This window comes from Hyperolius riggenbachi, chromosome 4 (genome assembly GCF_040937935.1).
Source record: "Hyperolius riggenbachi isolate aHypRig1 chromosome 4, aHypRig1.pri, whole genome shotgun sequence".
Lineage (NCBI taxonomy): Eukaryota > Metazoa > Chordata > Amphibia > Anura > Hyperoliidae > Hyperolius > Hyperolius riggenbachi.
Window position 1 is genome coordinate 441,456,564 of NC_090649.1, and position 23,753 is coordinate 441,480,316.

The following is a 23,753-nucleotide window of genomic DNA, read 5'->3' on the forward strand; positions in this document are numbered from 1 at the left end:
CTCTGCACGCAGCTGGCCCAGCAATGTCCCCACTCTGCACGCAGCTGGCCCAGCAATGTCCCCACTCTGCACGCAGCTGGCCCAGCAATGTCCCCACTCTGCACGCAGCTGGCCCAGCAATGTCCCCACTCTGCACGCAGCTGGCCCAGCAATGTCCCCACTCTGCACGCAGCTGGCCCAGCAATGTCCCCACTCTGCACGCAGCTGGCCCAGCAATGTCCCCACTCTGCACGCAGCTGGCCCAGCAATGTCCCCACTCTGCACGCAGCTGGCCCAGCAATGTCCCCACTCTGCACGCAGCTGGCCCAGCAATGTCCCCACTCTGCACGCAGCTGGCCCAGCAATGTCCCCACTCTGCACGCAGCTGGCCCAGCAATGTCCCCACTCTGCACGCAGCTGGCCCAGCAATGTCCCCACTCTGCACGCAGCTGGCCCAGCAATGTCCCCACCCTGCACGCAGCTGGCCCAGCAATGTCCCCACCCTGCACGCAGCTGGCCCAGCAATGTCCCCACCCTGCACGCAGCTGGCCCAGCAATGTCCCCACCCTGCACGCAGCTGGCCCAGCAATGTCACCACCCTGCACGCAGCTGGCCCTGCAATGTCACCACCCTGCACGCAGCTGGCCCTGCAATGTCACCACCCTGCACGCAGCTGGCCCTGCAATGTCCCCACCCTGCACGCAGCTGGCCCTGCAATGTCCCCACCCTGCACGCAGCTGGCCCTGCAATGTCCCCACCCTGCACGCAGCTGGCCCTGCAATGTCCCCACCCTGCACGCAGCTGGCCCTGCAATGTCCCCACCCTGCACGCAGCTGGCCCTGCAATGTCCCCACCCTGCACGCAGCTGGCCCTGCAATGTCCCCACCCTGCACGCAGCTGGCCCTGCAATGTCCCCACCCTGCACGCAGCTGGCCCAGCAATGTCCCCACCCTGCACGCAGCTGGCCCAGCAATGTCCCCACCCTGCACGCAGCTGGCCCAGCAATGTCCCCACCCTGCACGCAGCTGGCCCAGCAATGTCCCCACCCTGCACGCAGCTGGCCCAGCAATGTCCCCACCCTGCACGCAGCTGGCCCAGCAATGTCCCCACCCTGCACGCAGCTGGCCCAGCAATGTCCCCACCCTGCACGCAGCTGGCCCAGCAATGTCCCCACTCTGCACGCAGCTGGCCCAGCAATGTCCCCACCCTGCACGCAGCTGGCCCAGCAATGTCCCCACTCTGCACGCAGCTGGCCCAGCAATGTCCCCACTCTGCACGCAGCTGGCCCAGCAATGTCCCCACTCTGCACGCAGCTGGCCCAGCAATGTCCCCACTCTGCACGCAGCTGGCCCAGCAATGTCCCCACCCTGCACGCAGCTGGCCCAGCAATGTCCCCACCCTGCACGCAGCTGGCCCAGCAATGTCCCCACCCTGCACGCAGCTGGCCCAGCAATGTCCCCACCCTGCACGCAGCTGGCCCTGCAATGTCCCCACCCTGCACGCAGCTGGCCCTGCAATGTCCCCACCCTGCACGCAGCTGGCCCTGCAATGTCCCCACCCTGCACGCAGCTGGCCCTGCAATGTCCCCACCCTGCACGCAGCTGGCCCTGCAATGTCACCACCCTGCACGCAGCTGGCCCTGCAATGTCACCACCCTGCACGCAGCTGGCCCTGCAATGTCCCCACCCTGCACGCAGCTGGCCCTGCAATGTCCCCACCCTGCACGCAGCTGGCCCTGCAATGTCCCCACCCTGCACGCAGCTGGCCCTGCAATGTCCCCACCCTGCACGCAGCTGGCCCTGCAATGTCCCCACCCTGCACGCAGCTGGCCCTGCAATGTCCCCACCCTGCACGCAGCTGGCCCTGCAATGTCCCCACCCTGCACGCAGCTGGCCCTGCAATGTCCCCACCCTGCACGCAGCTGGCCCAGCAATGTCCCCACCCTGCACGCAGCTGGCCCAGCAATGTCCCCACCCTGCACGCAGCTGGCCCAGCAATGTCCCCACCCTGCACGCAGCTGGCCCAGCAATGTCCCCACCCTGCACGCAGCTGGCCCAGCAATGTCCCCACCCTGCACGCAGCTGGCCCAGCAATGTCCTCACTCTGCACGCAGCCCCCAGCCTAGCAATGTCATCACTCTGCACGCAGCCATCCCAGCAATGTCATCACTCTGCACGCAGCCCCCAGCAATGTCATCACTCTGCACGCAGCCCCCAGCAATGTCATCACTCTGCACGCAGCCCCCAGCAATGTCATCACTCTGCACGCAGCCCCCAGCCCAGCAATGTCATCACTCTGCACGCAGCCCCCAGCCCAGCAATGTCATCACTCTGCACGCAGCCCCCAGCCCAGCAATGTCATCACTCTGCACGCAGCTGGCCCAGCAATGTCATCACTCTGCACGCAGCTGGCCCAGCAATGTCATCACTCTGCACGCAGCTGGCCCAGCAATGTCATCACTCTGCACGCAGCTGGCCCAGCAATGTCATCACTCTGCACGCAGCTGGCCCAGCAATGTCATCACCCTGCACGCAGCTGGCCCAGCAATGTCACCACCCTGCACGCAGCTGGCCCAGCAATGTCACCACCCTGCACGCAGCTGGCCCAGCAATGTCACCACCCTGCACGCAGCTGGCCCAGCAATGTCACCACCCTGCACGCAGCTGGCCCAGCAATGTCACCACCCTGCACGCAGCTGGCCCAGCAATGTCACCACCCTGCACGCAGCTGGCCCAGCAATGTCACCACCCTGCACGCAGCTGGCCCAGCAATGTCACCACCCTGCACGCAGCTGGCCCTGCAGTGTCCCCACCCTGCACGCAGCTGGCCCTGCAGTGTCCCCACCCTGCACGCAGCTGGCCCTGCAGTGTCCCCACCCTGCACGCAGCTGGCCCTGCAGTGTCCCCACCCTGCACGCAGCTGGCCCTGCAGTGTCCCCACCCTGCACGCAGCTGGCCCTGCAGTGTCCCCACCCTGCACGCAGCTGGCCCTGCAGTGTCCCCACCCTGCACGCAGCTGGCCCTGCAGTGTCCCCACCCTGCACGCAGCTGGCCCTGCAGTGTCCCCACCCTGCACGCAGCTGGCCCTGCAGTGTCCCCACCCTGCACGCAGCTGGCCCTGCAGTGTCCCCACCCTGCACGCAGCTGGCCCAGCAGTGTCCCCACCCTGCACGCAGCTGGCCCAGCAGTGTCCCCACCCTGCACGCAGCTGGCCCAGCAGTGTCCCCACCCTGCACGCAGCTGGCCCAGCAGTGTCCCCACCCTGCACGCAGCTGGCCCAGCAGTGTCCCCACCCTGCACGCAGCTGGCCCAGCAGTGTCCCCACCCTGCACGCAGCTGGCCCAGCAGTGTCCCCACCCTGCACGCAGCTGGCCCAGCAGTGTCCCCACCCTGCACGCAGCTGGCCCTGCAGTGTCCCCACCCTGCACGCAGCTGGCCCTGCAGTGTCCCCACCCTGCACGCAGCTGGCCCAGCAGTGTCCCCACCCTGCACGCAGCTGGCCCAGCAGTGTCCCCACCCTGCACGCAGCTGGCCCAGCAGTGTCCCCACCCTGCACGCAGCTGGCCCAGCAGTGTCCCCACCCTGCACGCAGCTGGCCCAGCAGTGTCCCCACCCTGCACGCAGCTGGCCCAGCAGTGTCCCCACCCTGCACGCAGCTGGCCCAGCAGTGTCCCCACCCTGCACGCAGCTGGCCCAGCAGTGTCCCCACCCTGCACGCAGCTGGCCCAGCAATGTCCCCAGCCTAGCAATGTCCTCACTCTGCACGCAGCCATTCCAGCAATGTCCTCACTCTGCACGCAGCCCCCAGCCTAGCAATGTCCTCACTCTGCACGCAGCCATCCCAGCAATGTCATCACTCTGCACGCAGCCCCCAGCCCAGCAATGTCATCACTCTGCACGCAGCCCCCAGCCCAGCAATGTCATCACTCTGCACGCAGGCGCCCCAGCAATGTCATCACTCTGCACGCAGGCGCCCCAGCAATGTCATCACTCTGCACGCAGGCGCCCCAGCAATGTCATCACTCTGCACGCAGCCGGCCCAGCAATGTCATCACTCTGCACGCAGCCGGCCCAGCAATGTCATCACTCTGCACGCAGCCGGCCCAGCAATGTCATCACTCTGCACGCAGCCGGCCCAGCAATGTCATCACTCTGCACGCAGCCGGCCCAGCAATGTCATCACTCTGCACGCAGCCGGCCCAGCAATGTCATCACTCTGCACGCAGCCCCCAGCCCAGCAATGTCATCACTCTGCACGCAGCCCCCAGCCCAGCAATGTCATCACTCTGCACGCAGCCCCCAGCCCAGCAATGTCATCACTCTGCACGCAGCCCCCAGCCCAGCAATGTCATCACTCTGCACGCAGCTGGCCCAGCAATGTCATCACTCTGCACGCAGCTGGCCCAGCAATGTCATCACTCTGCACGCAGCTGGCCCAGCAATGTCATCACTCTGCACGCAGCTGGCCCAGCAATGTCATCACTCTGCACGCAGCTGGCCCAGCAATGTCATCACTCTGCACGCAGCTGGCCCAGCAATGTCATCACTCTGCACGCAGCTGGCCCAGCAATGTCCTCACTCTGCACGCAGCCCCCAGCCTAGCAATGTCCTCACTCTGCACACAGCCCCCAGCCTAGCAATGTCATCACTCTGCATCAGAATCAGACTCATATTTATTTCGCCAAGTACAACTGGGGTTGTACCCGGAATTATTTTTGGCTCATACAGGGTCGGAGGTGGTACAAACACATGCAAGCAATCAACACATACAATCAGATACAGATAGTACAAGTAAGCATATACCTATATATACATATCCCTATAACTGTAGTGAAGGACGCGTGGGGGAATCTGGAGTGCTATGTGAGGGGAGCATCCTGCCAACTCCTGACGGCGCTTGCTCGCTCCACAGCAGTTCCAGATTCCCTGCAGTGTTCAAGATGGCGCCGGACTCGGCAGGCCCCAGCAATGTCATCAGTCTGCACGCAGCCCCCAGCCCGGCAATGTCATCACTCTGCACGCAGTGCCCAGCCCAGCAATGTCATCACTCTGCATGCAGCCCCCAGCAATGTTGTCACTCTGCATGCAGTCCCCTGCCTAGCAATGTCCTCACTCTGCGCGCAGCCCCCAGCAATGCCCTCACTCTGCACGCGGCCCCCAGCAGTGTCATCCCTCTGCATGCAGTCCCCTGCCCAGCAATGTCCTCATTCTGCACGCAGCCCCCAGCAATTTCATCACTCTGCACACATTCCCCAGCCCAGCAATGTCATCACTCTGCACACAGCCCCCAGCTCAGCAATGTCCTCATTCTGCACGCGTCCCCCAGCAATGTCATCACTCTGCATGCAGCTCCTAGCTAGTCCAGCAATGTCATCACTCGGCACGCAGCCCCCAGCCCAGCAATGTCATCATACTGCACGCATCCCCCGGCAATGTCATCACTTTGCACGCAGCCCCCAGCCCAGCAATGTCATCACTCTGCACGCTGCCCCCAGCCCAGCAATGTCATCACTCTGCACGCAGCCCCCAGCCCAGCAATGTCATCACTCTGCGTGCAGGCCCCAGCAATGTCATCAGTCTGCACGCAGCCCCCAGCCCAGTAATGTCATCACTCTGCATGCAGCCCACAGCAATTTCGTCACTCTGCATGCAGCCCCCAGCAGTGTCATCCCTCTGCATGCAGTCCCCCAGCCAGCCCAGCAATGTCATCACTCTGCATGCAGGCCCCAGCCAGCCCAGCAATATCATCACTCTGCATGCAGGCCCCAGCCAGCCCCGCAATGTCATCACTCTGCATGCAGGCCCCAGCAATGTCCTCACTCTGCATGCATCCCCCAGCCAGCCCAACAATGTCATCACTCTGCATGCTGGCCCCAGCTAGCCCAGCAATGTCATCACTCTGCATGCAGGCCCCAGCCAGCCCAGCAATATCATCACTCTGCATGCATCCCCCAGCCAGCCCAACAATGTCATCACTCTGCATGCATCCCCTAGCCAGCCCAGCAATGTCATCACTCTGCATGCATCCCCCAGCCAGCCCAGCAATGTCATCACTCTGCATGCATCCCCCAGCCAGCCCAGCAATGTCATCACTCTGCATGCAGGCCCCAGCCAGCCCAGCAATGTCATCACTCTGCATGCAGGCCCCAGCCAGCCCAGCAATATCATCACTCTGCATGCATCCCCCAGCCAGCCCAGCAATATCATCACTCTGCATGCATCCCCCAGCCAGCCCAGCAATGTCATCACTCTGCATGCAGCCCACAGCAATGTCGTCACTCTGCATGCAGCCCCCAGCAGTGTCATCCCTCTGCATGCAGTCCCCCAGCCAGCCCAGCAATGTCATCACTCTGCATGCATCCCCTAGCCAGCCCAGCAATGTCATCACTCTGCATGCAGGCCCCAGCCAGCCCAGCAATGTCATCACTCTGCATGCATCCCCCAGCCAGCCCAGCAATGTCATCACTCTGCATGCATCCCCCAGCCAGCCCAGCAATATCATCACTCTGAATGCATCCCCCAGCCAGCCCAGCAATGTCATCACTCTGCATGCAGGCCCTAGCCAGCCCAGCAATATCATCACTCTGCACGCAGCCATTGCACTTAAATAGCTGATGCACTGCAGTATGGTGCGCAGACCTGCAGTGATCTTGGGTGGAGCTCCTCGGTGGGTAGGCTGGCTTATGGACAGTGTATGACCAGCATGGTGCCTCTGTTACACTGTGATATGTGCTGCGGCCCTGGTGTCACTACACTCCTGCATATTACCTCCATATTTATTACCGTATATTCCGGTGTATAAGACGACCCCCCCAACTTTTCCAGTTATACAGAGAGTATATCCTAAACTCTATATTTTAAAGCTACCCCTCTTTCAACGCATACCAAATAAAAAAAAAAAAACATATACAGGCAGTCCTCGGTTAACGAACAAGATAGGGACTGTAGGTTCGTTCTTAACCTGAATCTTTTTTTAAGTCAGAACATTGTGCCATCTCTGTCCCCTGTGCCTCCAGTGCCCACTCTGTGTCACCTCTGCCCTTAGTACCTGTTTTATACATGTCTAACCACTTCTCTACCACGGGGTTTTTCACCTAAAAACCACAGCAATTTTCACATTTAAGGGAGGCAAGGGTTAATGGGCTTAATGGGGGTATAATTTATTTAAAAAAAAACTCACTGATGCTGATCAGTCACTAATGCTGTGTTAGTTATCTGAGATCCTCTCACGAGTGATCTCAGTAACTGTAACAGCATAGTGACTGATACAATGTTTACACACATTCTGCATGAATAAGCACTGTCATTGGCTTTGTGAACACATGTTCACATCAGCCAATCACAGACCAGCGGGTGCCCGACGCGTATGCACGTCCGCGTGCACGCGAACGCGATCGCGCACGCGAACGCGATCGCGCACAGCAGGAAAATAAACAGGAGTTGCCTATCTACGCCCCTGTGACTCAGGTGAATTTTAAAGGGGCGTAGATAAGCGTGGCAGAGGTTGTTAAGTGGTTAAAAGCCATTTTCTTAATTTTTTTTTTTTCATTGGCTTGTTTCCATGGAAACAGAATCCATGCTGTTCGTATCGGCGGGTCGTTCGTAAGTCGGGGACTACCTGTACTGGTACTATGTATGAACAGATACTGCTGCTGTACTATATGTGGTACCCAGTATATAACATTGTACTGGGGATTGACTGGTTGAATTGGTCAACTCTCCCTAAGTGGACTGGTCAGCTCTCCTTGTCTACCTGTTTATCAGAGCAGTATGGAAGATCGCGCTGTGCCCATAAAACACGTCTCTTTCACCCTTCTGGCCCGCCCTTGTATCCTATTTACTTCCTTCTCTGCCTCTCAGATTTTGCACATGTGCGCCTGCGCCGCTTCACTACAGTCCTCAGCAGCGAGACCTGCGAGGCGGTAACAGGATAGGGCGTATCGCCAAGCATCAATGACACCTGGCGTATAAGATGACTCTTTTTCAGATTTTCGAGGGTTAAAAACTAGCCTTATACGCCAGAATATACAGTTCTTGGTCCGTTCCATAGACATGAGTGATAGTTTGTGGATGATTTCACTTTGGTGACAGACTCACCAACCTTCTATTGAGAAAAAATCTTGCTCTGGTGACCTGGGCGATGCCCTCTATATATGTTTCTTAATTTCCATCCAGTGGTGTGCTCTGCGCAGAAGTGTAAAAACGAGGCACATAAATCTTTAGGCAATCCTATGGCCTGGTAAGGACAGGAGTTCTATCATCCCATCAGTTGCTTCAGCTAACGTACACTTTATAAGCAAGTGCTATTCTCCAAGCCTCCTGCAGATGGCGTACATGCTAGAAGTCCCGGGGAGGGGGGGGGGGGGGGCAGTACCCCTCAGCAATCATCACGCATTCTTTCACCGCCAGCTAATATTGCTTCATTGATGGGGGGCAGGTGGGATCATCACACTATACTGCCTGGAGGGTGCTTTCCCTTATTTGTCTTAATCTCATGATGTCTTTTTCTCTCCAGCATGATGGGAAGCCGTACTGCCACAAGCCCTGCTATGCTGTCCTGTATGGTCCAAAAGGTAAGAGCCCACTCAGAAGCGCCCTCCCACCCGAGCAGCCTGCTGTTAGGCCTCAACCTGCAGGGTAATATTTCCTATCGCTCAGCGGCCATTAGCACTAACCTATCCTGCAGAACTTTACAGAGTATATAGTCCTGTCACTGACTGACCTCAGAGGAGCTCACAATCTAATCCTACCATAGTCCTACCCTATTATTGTGTATTTATATAGCACTGAAATCTTCTGCAGCACATAGTCATGTCACTGACTGACCTCAGCAGGGCTCACAATTTGATCCTTATAATTTTAGCCTATAGTTAATGTATAGTCCTGTTACTGACGATGCCAGAGAGGGCCTTACAGTGTAATCCTTGGCAAAATTCCTATTATAGTATTGTGTGTTTTTGGGATGTGGGAGGAAACCCTTGCAAACACATGCAACATGCTGGTCTAGCAATCGCTGGAAGCCGAATTATTTCATTCCCCCACTATCCATGGCGGCCTGGAAGGGGGACTAGTAATTAAAACGTCCCGGACTTGTGCAGAAGCAAGATCAGCCATATACCGCTGTATCCTGCGCCCAAGTCTACCAGCGCCGATTTCAAATGTACTCCTTTAGAGAACCACCAATGGCTTGCTAGATAATATTGTACTGTATGGGCCTGATTCACAAAGCGGTGCAAAGTGTTTGCACGCGAGTGAAAACCCCTTTATCACGCCTAAACTCAGTTTAGGCATGATAAGAAGAAACTCGCGCGAATTTTCCGCGCGCAAAGTTTTGCAGGCGCGCGCGCAGCACCCGGCGCTTCGCGCGAAGCTCCCATTAAGCCCTATGGGACTTTGCGCGCGCACATACGCGCGGTAGCTTCGCGCGAGTTAGAGCACAAAGCGGTGATAACTTTGCTAGTGCAAAGGTTATCACGCCTAAAGTCTTTTAGGCGTGATAACTGAGTTATCACCGCTTTGTGAATCAGGCCCTATGTATCCTTTGGGTTCTAAGGATTTTTAAAACCCTTTAAATTCAAGTTAAGTTAACCAGTTGGGAATTTTCCCTGTGTCCGGGGTTCCCCAACTATCCGGTCAGTAAAAGTGGTTATGGCTTAAGAAGTATCTTTTTCCTTGGACCATCCTAAAAATTGGCTTACTCTCACCCCATTTTGTAAGGTTGGGTTATCCAAAATGGATATACAAGGGCTAAGTATAGAGGAGATTTTAAAGAGGAACTCCAGTGAAAATAATGTAGTAAAAAAAGGGCTTCATTTTTTACCATAATTATGTATAAATGATTTAGTCAGTGTTTGCTCATTGTAAAATCTTTCCTCTCCCAGATTCACATTCTGACATGTATTACATGGTGACATTGTTACTGTGGGCAGGTTATTTAGCTGTTTCTAGCTGCTCTGTCTGTTACAGACAGCTAATAACAGCTATTTCCTGTCTCTGAACATTGTTACATTGTGGCAGTTTGCCAGCAGTACCGCGGTATTCAGAGCCTCTTGTGGGAGGGGTTTCAGCACAAAATCAGTCACACAGCGCCCCCTGATGGTCTGTTTGTGAAAATCATTGTCTTTCTCATGTAAAATGGGGTATCAGCTACTGATTGGGAAAAAGTTCAATTCTTGGTTGGAGTTTCTCTTTAAGTTCCCTCCTAAAAAAAAAGTGTATTTTATTTATTTATTTTAATCCCTGAAAATGTGTTGAAGTGGTATTGAGATTGCCTGGCAGACATATACAGGAGGTGTGGTAGTATGTCCATCTTCAAGACTTTGGCACGTCTCAACCAGGAGGTTTTTACGAACATTCCATTTAGTCAGGTCTGCATCTATCTTATTAATTTTGTTATTATAGGGATATTTTACCTCACGCAGCCTACCAAAACATATGGGGATCTTTATTCCTGGATTTTTGAACTTGTCTGACTGCCATTTGAAGGGAAACGAGCCTTTTGAGCTTCACAACTTGGGAAGGAAGGAAGGAAGACCTTAAATTTAGTGCTTCCGTCTTGGAGATGATCCTTTTAAATTTACTTACGTATGTTTACAAGCCTCCATCATAAAGTTGGGTAGTGTGACAGCAGATGCTATGATTCAAATTTTCAATAGTATATAACAACTGCACACAAAACTTACTATGAAATAGTTGATAATAAAGTGATAACCTTAATGGCCCATACTCACGGGCTACAATTGTCGCCCGTGAGTATGCGCCGTCGCACGGACGCGCACCCCGAACTGTCGCCCGTCGCTGATGTCGCCAGGCGATTGGCGCGGTCAATTGCCTGGCGACAGTCGCCGCCGCAACTGTCGCTAGTCCGCGTGAGTACGCGGACTAGCGACAGCAACCTCCATTGAGGTATACGGAGCTTCCAGCGGGGGGAGGAGGAACGTCGGCAACAGCTTCCGTCGCGCCGCTGGTCCCTCTTCCGCGTGTGTACGCGGAGGAACCTGGCGAGGAGCTGTCGCCGGCCTGTCTCCCACATGCTCACGTGTGCTGGCGACAGGCACAAAAAGTTGCCCGTGAGTATGGGCCATTACACTCATTATTCCTTATTATGCTAGGTACACATGATACAATTTTGTTAGATTTACCTGCCAGGTTTTTTATTTATTTATTTTCTCCCCAACATGTCCAATATTAATTTTGATCGACTTCCCAATTGATTTCCGTTCTCTTCTATTAAAATTGATCAAAATTAAGATCGGACATGTTGAAAAAAAATCGATCTGGCAGGTAAATCTAATAGAAAATTGTATCGTGTGTACCTAGCATAACACCCACCTAACCTTCCAAGACCCCCCTCCCGCCCCCTTTCCTTCTTACAGTGGATAACTTGTACACACAATACGTTTTTCTGCTCAATAGATGGATTCGATAGATAATTACCGTCATGTTCGTTATTCCTTCCGATCGAGTCTGCTCTCGATTTCTCATAGAAGTGAATGGAAAAAAGATAAGAAAAACAAGCGGAAGATAAGGGAATGGAGCGCAGAATCGAGTGGAAAAAAAAATGATGTAGTGGAACATCGAGCGGAAAAACGTATCGTGTGTACCAAGCATAAGGTGGTGTCTTTTTCCAGTTCTAGATGTAAATTGAGATCTCCCTCACAGATAATGCAGCCCTTAAAAAAAGTTGAAAGTACGGTATAACTGTTGGGCATAAGATCAAAAATCAATTCTTTATTTTTATCTGGTAAACAAGTAATAAGGATGCTAACCAGGCAATGCAAAAAAATCACTCCATTTCATATCCATAAAACAACCTTCCCCAGTTTCCGTGGCTCTTATTTGGTACATCTGGCACACAAAGGAAGTTGCAGGGCATGTGTTTTTTTTTCTTTCTTTGTTTGTTTTTTAACTTTCCCCTCAGACTTGACTAATGCAGCCTGATTGGCTGAAGCCACTTTCCCTCCTGTTTTCCCCTCCCACACCTCTGGTCCTCTCTGATTGGCCAATATTTCTCATGCTGAGACAATGCACTTTGACTGCAGAGCTGGGTGGGAGTGCCTGAAGACTGGGACCAAGGCGTGCAATGCTTACACAATCAGGCAGAGGAGAGTAAGGGAGGATACTCCATTATACTACTTCAGTAGGAGACCTTTGGCAAGTCTCCCTTACACTGCTACTGCCAATAGAGCGCGCCCTAGTGGCTGCTGCTCTGCTCTGGCGCTTTGAGTCCGCAAGGAGAAAAGCGCAATATAAATGTTATTTGTCTTGTCTTGATATTACATCATGATTGGCTTCAAAATAGACACAGTTAAGATGGAGAATCCTAAGGATTTATTTATTTATTTTATTTTTTTGCTTTGTTTTTTTACTTTACTATGGAAGAATTACTAAAATCAGAACGTGGACAGTGCAATACATATGTTATGTAAGTAGAGCAAGTGCAAATTCTTTCTGTTTTAGGAAAGCAAACTTTTGTTTTTCTTAACATCTTAGTAAGGGGGCTTTTAGGACCATTGTAGTCCCTTACACACCCCAATGAGTTATGGGTCACCATGAGCTTGCTGGTTAGTCTGTGCCTCTCGGATTTACAAGCCCTACTCCATAGAGCCAAATTAATCCATGCCATGCACTGATGAGGATCAAACAATCCGAAACAGTCTGTATGCATGTTGGATTATTATGGCTCTGTACACATTAACAAGCTGACACATCATTGCATTCCAGCGGTTCTGGAGGTGTGTTTAGCTTCTAAGGGTACAATGGTTAATTTGCATATATTCAGCAGTGATGCTCTGGGAGACATCTCGAGCTCACTCTAACCTGAATTATCGCAAATTCTTTCTGTTTTAGGAAAGCAAACGTTTGTTTATCTACTTATGTGTGTGTTTTTTTTGGGTTTTTTTTCTCCTCGTTTAGTATTAATGACAGCTCCTCTTTAACTTGTCCAGGCAGCACAGCAGCCATTGTCCCTGATTTTGGTTAAGTGCGTTTACTGATGCAAACGTATAAGATTGCCACATAGTTTACCTCTTAAGTAGGGCTGTGGAGTCGAAGAATCTGAGCGATTTTTCGTGTACCTGGAGTTGGAGTTGATGGTTTCATAAACTGAGTCGGATGATTTTTGTACTAACTCCACAGCCCTGTTCTTAAGAACACTAATTGTCCAAGTGGGTCCGGTAAAGTTTCAATTTCTGACATCGGACAAGTCCTATGGATACCAAAAGCTGTTCCCTTAGATTTTGCATCAGTATTTGTGCTTTGTACTTTTACACCGCATGGTTTCAGAGTCTGTTCTGAAGTGTGTCTCTTGCAACATAATTAGCTTCGTTTTTATTTTATGTACTGTAAGTGAAACAAAATCTAAGATCTCTTCTGAGGACTATTAAAACCCATCACGTTAAAAGATGCAAAACCTTCACCTTTTTTCTGCATTGTCCTTTATAAGCTGGAAGATGCCCAAACTTGTGGTTTTGTCTGTAAGAGTTGTGCTACATCTCCCTCTAGTGGTGAGTCATAGGTATACCCGAAAAGCCTAATCATAAAGATATACTGTAAATGGGTATCTCCCGACTGCATATTCAAACAATAAACATAACCTGTTTTGGGATATATATCCCAACTACAAATTTAACCACTTGATGGCTGAGAAAGTCTCTCAGCTCTGGATATTGTGAAGTTTGGGAGCCCAGAGCCCCTCGGCAATTCCAATGCACAAAGCCCAGACCCCCTGTCACATTCTGTCACATGCTAATAAATTCCCATGGGTTGTCAACTCTGGGTTTGTTTTCATAGCGGAAGAAGCATTTAACGTTTCCAACAGTTCACCTGTAATTTGATGGGGTACATTAACTCAGTAACTTATTTTAACCTAAAAGCAAGACGTTTTGAATCAGGATGATGCCATTTATTGGTTTTTAAGTTAGCCAATAAATGGTATCATCTGGATTTAAAACTTCTTGCTGTTACTGATGGCTAACATGGTACAATACCCTATTGCTACTACTTCTCTTAACCTAAGGGCCTTGTAGCCCTTTTCTGGCTTGTGAACAGCAACAATGTGCAGCCGCAGATCCTCGCAGAGATCCTTTGTCTTAGCCATGACTGTCCACAAACCAAATGCAGAGAGCTGCTGTTTTTCACCTGTTGAGTTGATGAAAACAGCTGTTCCCAATTAATCAGGGTAATTGGGATGCTTAGAACAGCTTGGACTATTTGGAATGGTATAGAACTTTGGATTTTCCCACAGTTGTGACAGTTTGTGAAGGGTATGAATAATGTTAGACTGGACACTTTGTCCTCAAATGAAAGCTGAGAATTTTTTTTTTTAGGTTTATTTTTTCCCCACAATGCCTCTTGTACATAGTCTTATTATCTTTTGGGAGACACCTATGTCATTCCCCGTCAAAAAAAATACTTGCTGTTTGAAAGTAACTTTCACTTTAAGTCAAAATTTGCCATGGGTATGAATAATTATGGGCAGCACTGTAGGTGGGCCTCCCTGATCTGGACAGCACCTAGCTGGACCCTTCTCATGTCTGGGCTGCAGATAACTGGACCTTCCTCTGATCTCGATCGCTCTCTGCTTTTCACACTCCTGTAATGGGCACCCTTTTGAATAATCTTCCTCCTCTTTTCCAGGTGTGAACATTGGTGGAGTGGGGTCCTATATCTATGATACGGCACCTCGTCCCACTGAGAACAAAGTGCAGGCGGCAGCAACGACCCAAATAAATACCAGCACACCCAAGCCAGTCTCTCGAGGTGTGTATCTACTCACTACAGGGTGACTGAAGGTTGTATGGGCCCAGTACAGGGTGGGTGAGGGGTGAGTGTGCCACAGCCGGGTTAGCGGTGTGGCCTAGGTGCAGGGTGGGTGAGTGAATGTGGTGCAGTGTCAGTGCATGCTGTGTAAGAGGCAGCTTTAGAGCTGTTGTGTAATGTTTGATTCGGTGTAAGTTGGGGACAGATAACAGGCCCAGTGTAGGATGAGTGAGAGGTGTGGGGGTTTCCAGTGAAGCGTCCCAGTGGCTTTAGCTCTTGAGCGATTTGAGGCCAACAGGAGAAAAGCGCTATACAAATGTTCGGATTTATTATTAGGTTTAGTTCCAGTACAGGGTGGGTGTAGGCGATTGTGGTTCCAGTGAAGGATGCATGTGGTTCCAGTGAAGGGTAAGAAAGATAGGTGTGGTTGCAGTGCATGGTAAATGCGGTTGGTGTAGTTTCAGTGCTTTGGGTGTGCTCCCAGTACAGGGTGGGTGGCATGTGACATTTGGCCATGATGTCAGTCTCTCTGTGTTCCTCTCCGTAGTTGTTGCCCCTACTCGGACCTTTGCGGGGGAGTCGGCACTGTGCCCTGGCTGTGGGAAGGCGGTCTACTTTGGTGAGTGTTTATTGGCTAAGTCTTGACTCCAACCGCTGGTGAAAATCACTAAACTGAGCTTTCCTTCATGTAGCAGAGAAAGTGATGTCACTGGGTAGAAACTGGCACCGCCCATGTCTCCGCTGCCAGCGATGCCACAAGACTTTGACGGCCGGAGGGCATGCTGAGGTAAGAGGAATCTGACCACACCTCTCTGCTAGCTGTAGTCTGGTGACGGTGATAACTTAGTGGTATGGCAGAATATGTTCATCTATGTAACATATATCCCGTTCTTCTCTCCTCTACTCCTAGCATGATGGCCTGCCGTACTGCCACGTTCCTTGTTATGGACATCTTTTTGGACCAAAAGGTTAGTGGCATGGTCCCTCCTCCGTGCTGGCTAGTCTGCCCATTCCCCTTGACCCCCCTTGAGGACATGCAGATATATGGTGTGCAAGGCAACCACAGAAGTAACAACGCATTACTCGTGACTTCATGCTAGGTGTAGTACTTATATGGTTTCTCTTAGGGTTTGTAGAGCTTGGTTTGGTCCTCATGTGGGCTTGAAGTATCGCAGGAGTTCAAACAGATGGGCAGATTTGAGATTGGATTTAAACCAGGTCATCTGCCAGCTGAGTTGGTCCTCTCATAGGCCTGGTGCATACCAAAAAACGCTAGCAGATCCGCAAAATGCTAGCAGATTTTGAAACGCTTTTTCTTCTTTTTCTGTAGCGTTTCAGCTAGCATTTTGCGGTTTTGTGAAGCGTTTTTGGTGTAGTAGATTTCATGTATTGTTACAGTAAAACTGTTACTGAACAGCTACTGTAACAAAAACCGCCTGGCAAACCGCTCTGAAGTGCCGTTTTTCAGAGCGGTTTGCGTTTTTCCTATACTTAACATTGAGGCAGAAACGCATCCGCAATCCAAAATCTGCAGCAGCCTGGGAGTATGCGTTTCTGCAAAACGCCTCCCGCTCTGGTGTGCACCATCCCATTGAAATACATTACCCTAGCGGATCCGCAAGCGGATCGCAAACCGCAGCCGAAACGCTCTGGTGTGCACTAGGCCATAGATTGAGGGTTATGTTCTAATGCTAGGTACACACCATACAGACCCATTACTTCCTTTAGACACCATTCCTTCAGTTCTTAAAGAGAATCTGTATTGTTAAAATCACGCAAAAGTAAACATACCAGTGCGTTAGGGGACATCTCCTATTACCCTCTGTCACAATTTCGCCGCTCCCCGCCGCATGAAAAGTGGTTAAAAACAGTTTTAAAAAGTTTGTTTATAAACAAACAAAATGGCCACCAAAACAGGAAGTAGGTTGATGTACAGTATGTCCACACATAGAAAATACATCCATACACAAGCAGGCTGTATACAGCCTTCCTTTTGAATCTCAAGAGATCATTTGTGTGTTTCTTTCCCCCTGCATCTCTCATGCACTGAAGTTTCAGGCTGCTCGTTTCTTCCTGCAAACAGCTTTGCCCTTGTCTGTAATTCCTCACTATGTGAAAGCCCAGCCAGCTCAGAGGACGATTTATCCAGCTTGTAAAAGATAAGAGAGAAAAGAGAAGCTGCTCTAATCTAAATAATACACAGGCAGTGTGCATAGAGGGGCCTGGAAGGGGGAGTTCATAGCAGAACCACAACACTGAAGAACTTGGCAGCCTTCCAGACACAGGCTGACAAGTCTGACAAGAGAGAGATAAGTTGATTTATTACAGAGACTGTGATAGTACAAAGTGCTGCAGTAAGCCAGAACACATTAGAATAGCTTTTGGAACTTGTAGGATGATAAAAAACAGGATGCAATTTTTGTTAGTCTCTTTAAGGACTGCACTTTGCTATCCTGTATCCACTGATTAAAGACATGGGAAACCGTCACACCAAATTCTATATTGGAATCCTGACCCTTAAAGTGAGGAAGGATTTTTTGTTAAGTCCTGCAGGGCGAGTGAGAAGGCCATGTTTTACCTCTGGATAGTTAATCCTCTGGGATAAAGGCAGTGCACAGAATGTTTCACTAGCCCGGCCAGTTAGTTTTCCAAGTAATATGCGGTGCCATTCCAAAGAGGGCACTGCATGGGTCTCACAGAATGATTCCAATGTCTGGAGGTAAGACTCTATGGGCCATATGCAATTAACTTTTTCACCTGAGTTTTCTCCTAGGTGATATTTTTAAACTTGTCAATGAAATGCCTTTTAAGCCACCAGAAAACAAGAAAATACTCAAAATAATTTTGATAGTATCTTTTCGCCTACTTTTTGGTACTTTTTTAGTTGAAAGGTGATGAAAAGTTATTTTAAATTGAAGATGAAAAATTATCTCCTAGGGGAAAAGTCAGGTGAAAAAGTGAATTGCATATGGCCCTATGTCCTTAGTTTCATCACAAATGGGGAACCTAGGATAATAATGTAACACATTAAATGCAGACTCTGATGGATTAGCTGTACTCGACTGACCTAATGCTATGACACAAATCAGTCTCAGCAGTATCTGGCACATATTTGGCATAACAATGAGAGGTAATCACTTGATCCCTCTATCGGGACTTAAGCTGGCCACTAACGGTCCAATTTCTAGCGAAAAATCGTTAGAGCGATCAGAAATTCTGATCGGATTGGTTGTAAATAATCTCCATTGGTGGACACAATCGATTATGAACGAGTGAAAAAAATGTCGCCCAAATGAATTTTCGTGGAACGAAAATTTGGATTTTCTTGGTGGTCGTGATAGATAGGAAGCAATGATTGGTTAGTTGATGGTGTAGTGAACGATTTTTCGTCCGATCAGAATTTCTGATCGCTCGAACGATTTTTCAGTAGAAATTGGACCGTTAGTGACCAGCTTTAGGGATTAGGGATTCTTGCTTGCTGTTCACCTGTGTATTCGATCCAAGCCAGAAGAGCCATCACATCTGTAGTATCATTGTTCTGCACCAAATCCAATAAGTGTTACCAATTCCTTCTCTTTCTACCTTGTGGTTCAGTCATGAATTACTGCATTATTTTCTAAGCATTCCCAGTGGCAGTTCAAGTAGGGCCTCCATTCTGTCGCTATACCAGTGTCCCCTATCGCACCTCTGCTCACCAAAATGTCATATTGTTGTGTGACAGACAACAGTGATGGATAAATTAAATACTTTTATTCCCAACTTTTCCAGAACATATCAACAGTCTAGTTAGCCCTTAACAAATAAACCACTGCCACAATTGGATATAACCATAGTAATATTTTTTTTATTATTCACTAGCTGATGGCCTGGCGTTGCCCGGATATGTATTTGGCTTTTTCTAACTCTAACACAAAATTACTCAATGACCTAGTTTGTAAGCTCAATATTTTGCATTGAAATGAATCGAATCTGATTGGCTGTTGGTCCACCCCCTTTTCTGAATTTGAACCTCAGTCACTCAATGACCAATTGTACCAGGTTTGAGGCTTCTGCCATCAACAATGCAAGAATGGCAGCAATGAAATATTCTCCTTGAAAATCAATAGGTGCATTTATTGATTGGCTTTTGTGGGCTCCACCCACTTTTCTGAATATTAATCCCAGTCACCCAGTTACCAACTGTGCAAAGTTTGAGAACCCTACCATTAACAGTGTACAAATGGCTGCAGTTTACATTTTCCTAGTAAAATTTGTATTTGTCTCCGCTCACTGAGGCCCCAGCATTGCCCAGGTATGTATTTGTTTGGTGTTGGCTGCACCCACTTTTTCTAACCCTAACACACAATTACTCAATGACCAAGTTTGTTAGCTTTGCAGTCTTTGGCATTAATAATTTGCATTAAAATGAAACAAATCTGATTTGGCTGTGGCTCCACTCCCTTTTTGGAATTTGAACCTCAGTCACCCAATGACCAACTGTACCAGGATTAAGGCTTGTACCATTAAAAGTGCAAGAATGGCAGCAATAAAATATTCCCCTTGAAAATCAATAGGTGAATTTTGTTTGGCTTTTGTAGGCTCCACCCACTTTTCTAAATTTCCGTCTCAGTCATCCTGTGACCAACTGTGCAAAGTTTAATAATCTTACTATTAACAGTGTAAGAATTGCTGCAGTTTACATTTTCCAAGTGAAATTGGTATTTGTCTCCGTCCACTATAAAGGGAATAAAAAGTATCCCGTGTGTTATTCCAGGTAATGTACTATGTTTGTGCCAAATTTCATTCAAATCCGTTCAGCCATTTTTGCGTGATCGAGTAACAAACACCCAAACGTCCAAATATGTGGGGATGCGGGGGGGAGGGGGGGGGGCTGGGTAGTGGGGGGGGGGGGGAAGAGGCTGGGTGTTGACACGTGTGAAACAATTTTGTGGGGGGACATAGGCTTAGGCAGGAAACACCCGTGCTTGACTCGTGCGCGCTTTGCCACAATTGGCAAACCGCACACTGGCGTTCGTGGTTTTCCTGCAATTCTGCTGTTTTCCGCATGTCGTGCACATTATCATTTACAATGTATTCCGCCACAGCTGAAAAATCACAGAATGAAATTTTATAATCTGCTGCAAAGAAGAAATGCTGGGTTTCATTCCACTTTAAATAGCAATTTAGTAATGGAGAGCTGTTTATTCTACCCTGATATTCATAAAGGCAGATCAAGACAGCAGAAGTGGATCACCTAGAATAGATGGAATAGATCACATGTGCAGGCGGACGCAGCTTAAAGTGAACCTCCAGACTAAAAATCTACTCAGCAGCACTGAAAAGGCTTGGTGTTTTAAGTTTCACAGCATCAGAACTTTGTTTTTCTTACCCAAGCCTCATTTTTAGCTGCACAGAAGAAAACTGCCCGGGCATTTTCCCCTGATGATGATTTTTTACATTTTCCTGCTCTTGAAAACAGAGTGGGTAAGAGATTATAATACCCATCTATTTGAATTAACATAACTAATGTAACTTAATGACAATATGTTTGTTTAGGCTGAAGTCCCCCTTTAAGAGAGAAGTCGCAGATTTGTGTGTAGATCAGATGGAATAGATCATTACATACATACAGACAGATGCAGTTTAATGATTGGTTGCCAGATTCATGGCTAGGGATACATCATCACACACCTGTGAGGAGGAACTCGTGAAGATGATCAGGAAATGTGTACATTCATAAAGTGTACAGGTGCAAGCGTTGAGACGTAAATTGAATTCTGGTAAATTTGTTTCAACCTTAAAACACAACCCTTTAAAAGCTAGCTGATATCGTATAGATGATTTGGTTGTGTCGGCAAATCTGACCTCCACCTTGTTCCCTGGAATCTGATCAGGAGGCGATTTGGCCACAGAGCTCTGTTGACTTCATTTCCAGGTTAGATTGCTTTGGCCAGCCAGGAAGTATGACCTTCTTTTCATTATCTCCTCCAGGGGTCTGTTCTCTGTCACCCAACCATCTGCTCTCTGATTACTGCAAATATCAGGCTATTTATAGACCCTTCATGTGACCCTTATCTGGGACTGTCCCTCTACTACAGTGCTGTTATACGGGAAGGACACACTTGTGTGACTGCCCATCTGGTACAGCTGTTATACCAGTTGTAGTTTCAGAGCTACATAACACCTTACCTACCACCATCTGTAGTTCCTGTTTGCCACACAGGGTGTGCCCTACCTGTCAATAACTGCAATTTTAGCTTTACATGGGGGTTAAATATGTAGCCTGTAGTGTAAGTCTTGTCGTCTTCTTCCCTCAGGGGTGAATATTGGAGATGTGGGATGTTACGTGTACGATCCTATCGATGACGTGGAGACACTGGGCCAGATGTGAAGAGGATCTTATCTTCAGCAGGTATAACCAGCAACTGTTGGATACTAGATTTAGGGCTGTTTCACAAAATCTGTGCAGTTTTGGTCCTGTCCTGTCAGTTTAGCATCCTTTTTTTTTTTTTTTTTTTTATATCCGTTTTACCTTACTGAACCAGAAATGTACACCTTTTATGCGTGAACACACCCATAGAAAACTGACAGAAATGGAGTGGAACGGAAATGTACAGATTTATGTGTGAACACATCCATAGAAACACCTGCAAAACTGATGCCAACTTTCAAAATCGGACGGAATTGGACACCTATGTATGTGTGAACCAACCTTTTGAGCCGTTTATACTTGTCACTCTGCAACAGATCCGCAGGATCCATTAAGTAAGCGGACCGCACTTCTGTGCAGTCCGCGATAATCCCAGAAAGGCAAATGCGTTCCCCTTATAGCCTATAGAGGTAACGCATCTAAGTGTCCCGCTGCTGCTTGGTCCCTGTACAAAGCCTGGCGGCCTGCAGAAACATGGGGGTCTCCATTGGGCTGCAAAAGACTAATGGGAATCCAGGGCTGTGGAGTCGGTACAAAAAAAATCTTCCAACTCCTCAGTTTATGAAACCACCAACTCAGGCTCCAGGTACCCAAAATTGTTCCGACTAATCGACTCCACAGCCCTCTAGGAATCCCCAGCAACAGTGAGAATTCTCATTGGTTCATAGTGGACCATTGAAAATTCTCCCTGTTGCTAGGGAGAATTTGTGTAATGCAGCCTATGTCTCTCCATAGGCTGAGTACAGGGCTGAGCGGCGGTGATCGACTGTTGGAAGTTGTGGTCGCTAAGTTTGGACGGTGCAGAGCGAATGCAAAATGGACAGACTGTGCCTGTTTTGCATCTGCTCAAGTGGGAACCGATCTCAGTATTGAGGATCCCTGCTGGGAGATGCAACATTGTAGGTGGATATAGGCGTAGTATTCTCTAGCTTACTCGTTACGTACAACCATGTCCACATCTCATGGTGACCTCATATAGGTAGAGGATGGGCAGTCTATCTTCACTATGGGAGGAGCTTCCTAGAATGTCTTCACATTGGACAGTACTGATAATCATGCTGGAAGGTTTTCAATGTTACTCTAGGGTGATTCTTACTATTCTACTATATTACAGCGTGCGCTACCAAGTATAGTGTGATTCCTAGGCAGCAGTGTTCACACTATCACACTTGCGGCGATAATTTTCCTTAACCAAGAGACCATGTTGAAGGAAATATTCTTCTCTGTGCAACACTCCAGTATAAAACTCTTGTCAGGGCTTTGGAGTTGGAGTAATTGTGGGTACCTGGAGTCAGAGTTTGAGTCTGAGTCAGTGGTTTCATAAACTGAGGAGTCTGAATCAGATTTTTGTACCAAATCCACAACCCTGGTAAGTATTAGACTAAGCAGTGATGGCTAACCTTGGCACTCCAGCTGTGGTGGAACTACAAGTCCCATGAGGCATTGCAATACTCTGACAGCTCTGGGTTTATATTGCTCTGGGGCCCCATTGTTGCTTAAACCGGCCCTGCCTGCCGGCAAAAGCAAAAGAGACACGGAAGCAAACTATATTTGCCCATTTTACCTTATAGTTCGGTTCAGTGCTCCCAAGTAATCCGCCGCATCCCCGCCGCTAAACAAGGGCTGCAGACCCCCAAATCCCCCGCGCAAAGATCCACGACTGCGCTGAGGGGCAGAGCTTCCAGCTGTAGCTCTGCCCCTCCTGACGTCAATCGCCGAATGAATCGCCGCCTCTCCCCCGCCCCTCTCTGTGAAGGAAGAGTGAGAGGGGCGGGCAGAGGCGGCGATCCGCCGCGATTGACGTCAGGAGGGGCAGAGCTGAAGCTGAAAGCTCTGCCCCTTCCAGGAAATGCCGGCGGATTGCCCCCCGGGACGATTTGGGGGCTCTGCAGCCCTCGTTTTTGCTGTGTGGACACGTGAACTCCCTTATGCCCCAGCCTCATCCTGACTTTGCCTCCTGCGGCCCCTGGGTAAATGGAGTTTGAGACCCCTGCTTTAGTGCAAAGTTTTTTGCAAATGATAATAATGTAACTTATAAACGTTACTGTTTGTTTTCTGTTTGTGTGTGTGTGTTTCTGGTTTCAATGGCTATCTGGAAGATTTATGCGGAGATGTATGAACAAAAAATTATGGTATTAATCACACTTTATTAGCACAAGATTTTCTTACGAATATTACCACTGCTAGTCTAGTTTGTAAAGATCGTGGTTTCCAGGCCAGTGTTAACAAGGAATTGATTGGAAATCTTTGAGAATGTATTAGTCTTACTGGCCCCAAAAAAGAGATGTGATGGGGGAGGGGGGGCATGTTTTTACGTGGTATAATATTTCTCTTCTTGCCCTTTGCAGGTGACCAGGAGGAGGACCTGGAAGTGTTTGTTTTGCTTAGTTTAACCCTTCACTGTGTGACTGCAATGCACTATGGGAGAATGGCTTACCTTCTCCCTAACTCCCATCACTGTAGGAGTCATGCAGCCCTTAACACATCCCTCATGTTAGACTATGCGCCTTGAAAGTCTTGTGACTTATATTGTGGTCTCTGTATAGCACCACAGGAAGTGTGTCCACATCATAGAAACTTGTTATAATAAATTCACTTTTGTGACA

The 23,753-nt window shown here is 49.4% G+C and overlaps 1 protein-coding gene across 2 annotated transcripts in view; it reads left to right on the forward strand.

Annotated features, from left to right (window-relative positions):
• Positions 1 to 23,753, forward strand: part of CRIP3 (cysteine rich protein 3) — a 46,444-nt gene extending 22,691 nt beyond the window's left edge. Inside the window, exons 3-9 of one of the 2 annotated variants that reach the window (XM_068232588.1) lie at positions 8,494 to 8,551; positions 14,616 to 14,738; positions 15,286 to 15,357; positions 15,431 to 15,525; positions 15,649 to 15,706; positions 21,035 to 21,129; positions 23,496 to 23,753. In XM_068232588.1, coding sequence (XP_068088689.1) covers positions 8,494 to 8,551; positions 14,616 to 14,738; positions 15,286 to 15,357; positions 15,431 to 15,525; positions 15,649 to 15,706; positions 21,035 to 21,108 — 480 coding nt within the window. In that variant the 3' untranslated portion in view covers positions 21,109 to 21,129; positions 23,496 to 23,753. The remainder of the gene's footprint in view (positions 1 to 8,493; positions 8,552 to 14,615; positions 14,739 to 15,285; positions 15,358 to 15,430; positions 15,526 to 15,648; positions 15,707 to 21,034; positions 21,130 to 23,495) is intronic. The other variant, XM_068232589.1, reaches the window with a different exon arrangement.